The following is a 2,398-nucleotide window of genomic DNA, read 5'->3' on the forward strand; positions in this document are numbered from 1 at the left end:
GAGGTGAATCTATATGCTATAGGGCCTATCCATTTCTTCATCATTGTCATGATATCTAAAACCCATACTTAATTATACTCTTGGGACCTCCTAAAAGACACACTGAATTTTTGATAGCGTGTTGCTTTGTTATCTTCTTTGCCCACTTTAGGGACATCCATGTGTCAGTTTTCCCTCTTTTCTTTTTATCCTAATTTTTAAACGTTGAATAGTTTGTTAACGACATCCAATACAATTAGTTGTTCAATTTTTGGTTAAGCATTTGGTTGTGAAAAATTGAGAAGAATTAAAGTTGAATCTAGTTTTGGAAAAGTTTAACGCGGTTTGGTTTTTCTTTGAATTCAATACTTGTAATTTAGTCTTTTTCTTTTTGCTATCATTTCATATAATTTTGAACAGAATTGTTAGACATCGCATGTGCAAAGTATGCTACATTCAAGATTGTTCGCTCGAACCATTGTGGTCTAGTTCTAAAATGTATTACACACGTGCATGGTGCCTTTCTGCAAATTTACTTCGATTTAGACACTGATTGTCTATTTACAATTTTGCTTATCAAACACATCATCAATCTTAACAGTGGTAAACTGTTACAGATGAAATTTTATAAGAAAGTTCTAGAAAAGTAATAGTAGTATATGCTACTCTTTCTGTTTTTACCCTTCTTTTCAACTTTTCCATGAATAATACATCTACTAAATTTTTTTCATTTCTTTTTCTGTAATTGGTGAGAACACAGACGAATCCAAAGTAAAAAAATCACCCTCTGTATCTATATAGGTTTGACGTATGCATAAGAACTAATTTTGTAAGTGGGTGAAAATAAACTGATGAGATTTTTTCTTGAGAGAGTTGAACAAGTACAAAACTAAACTCTAATGGGCCTGGGCTGCTTAAAGGCCCAAGCAATCGTAAAACCCCCAACACAAGCTTCAGCTTAAACCCTGGAGACTAAAATCTTACGGAGCTTGATTCCATCTCCGTCGTCGTAAGAGAAAAATGGCGAAGCGATTGATCCCGACGTTAAACCGTGTGTTGGTTGAGAAGATTCTTCAACCGTCGAAGACCGTCTCCGGCATTCTCCTACCGGAAACATCTTCTCAGGTAAAGAGCCTCTCTTGATCCGATCCGCTCATTGAAAAACATAAAATTTGATGGATTTGAATGAACGCAGTTGAATTCGGGGAGGGTGATAGCAGTTGGTCCTGGAGCGAGAGACAGAACCGGGAATCTGATTCCGGTTTCGGTTAAGGAAGGAGACAGTGTTCTTTTGCCTAAGTTCGGTGGTACTCAAGTGAAGCTCGGAGAGAAAGAGTATATGTTCTTAACCTGTTCGATGTTATTCCTCTGAGAGTTTAGTTTTAATGATTTTCACTGTGTGTTTCGTCTCGTTTGCAGGTTTCTTTTGTATAGGGATGAAGATCTCATGGCTACTCTTCATGATTGATGTGTTGAGACTAGAGAGAGAGAGATTTGAGTTGATGATTGCTCTCTGTTATGTTTTCTGCAATTTTTCATCGGTTTCGACTTTTGGATCAATTTTATGAATTGATGAATCAATGTTGGCAAATAATTTTCATTTCATGATCATACAATATCCATCTAGTTCTTACGTAGGACATAACCGTCTACAATGCTTCTAGTAATGTCGGCTGATTAGGAGTAATAGATAAACTATTTGGTCTGTTCCGAAAATGGAAAGGTTCCTTGGAACATTTGGAAATCTAATCCAGTAGTCAAGAAGCTTTTTACATGTTCCAACTCCAATGGCTTCCACGAGGTGCCAACCAGCGTGAAGAAATCTTCAGCTATGAACAGAGCACCTCCTATCAAAGAAGACATCATGTGTACGTTATGATCTGTGTTGAGATCTGGATCCTTTAAGCTTCTTTTAGCCATTCATAACTTTGGTTTTCAATTCCCAGATCCCTTTAGAGACACTTGACAAACCATAACTGAATCTAACTGGATAAATTTTCTGAAGAAGACGAATATGGAGATGAGTTAATAGAAAGGTGGAACCTAGCTGTCGTTGTGGCGATCATTGTGTAATCTACCCAGGGCCAGCTCAAGAATTTCACGGACTTTAGAGAAGTCCCTTAGCGTTTTTAGTTAAAAGTTAAGGGACCCTACGCTTAAGGGCCCAGCTTAAGGGACCACCTATAATGTTGCCCTTAGTGCAAATGTTTTTTTGGACCCTTAAACATAACTAGATCTCGACCGTGCGGGTGATTATTTTATTTTTACACACATAATTATTTGTTTTACATGATTAATTGTAATATTTACCATATTACTAATTGTTTAATATAACATTTTAATACACAACAATTTTGTAGTCCGCATGTAATAATTTAATTTATTTGTTTTAAATTTTTCATATTTTAAATAATGTGAT

The 2,398-nt window shown here is 36.1% G+C and overlaps 1 protein-coding gene across 1 annotated transcript; it reads left to right on the forward strand.

The window, feature by feature from the left end:
- Positions 1-957: 957 nt before the first annotated feature.
- On the forward strand, positions 958-1,584 carry LOC106293851 (10 kDa chaperonin). The gene is made up of 3 exons (XM_013729487.1): positions 958-1,104; positions 1,175-1,314; positions 1,399-1,584. The coding sequence occupies exons 1-3, from the start codon at positions 1,000-1,002 to the stop codon at positions 1,445-1,447; spliced, it is 294 nt and encodes a 97-aa protein (XP_013584941.1). The 5' UTR covers positions 958-999; the 3' UTR covers positions 1,448-1,584.
- The last annotated feature ends 814 nt before the right edge of the window (positions 1,585-2,398 follow it).

Source organism: Brassica oleracea, chromosome C5, assembly GCF_000695525.1.
Source record: "Brassica oleracea var. oleracea cultivar TO1000 chromosome C5, BOL, whole genome shotgun sequence".
Lineage (NCBI taxonomy): Eukaryota > Viridiplantae > Streptophyta > Magnoliopsida > Brassicales > Brassicaceae > Brassica > Brassica oleracea.

Coding starts and splice junctions, on each gene's coding strand:
- LOC106293851 (XM_013729487.1), top strand. CDS start 1,000: ATGGCGAAGCGATTGATCCCGACGTTAAACCGTGTGTTGGTTGAGAAG. Junction 1,105..1,174: donor TACCGGAAACATCTTCTCAG/GTAAAGAGCCTC, acceptor GAATGAACGCAG/TTGAATTCGGGGAGGGTGAT. Junction 1,315..1,398: donor GTGAAGCTCGGAGAGAAAGA/GTATATGTTCTT, acceptor TCTCGTTTGCAG/GTTTCTTTTGTATAGGGATG.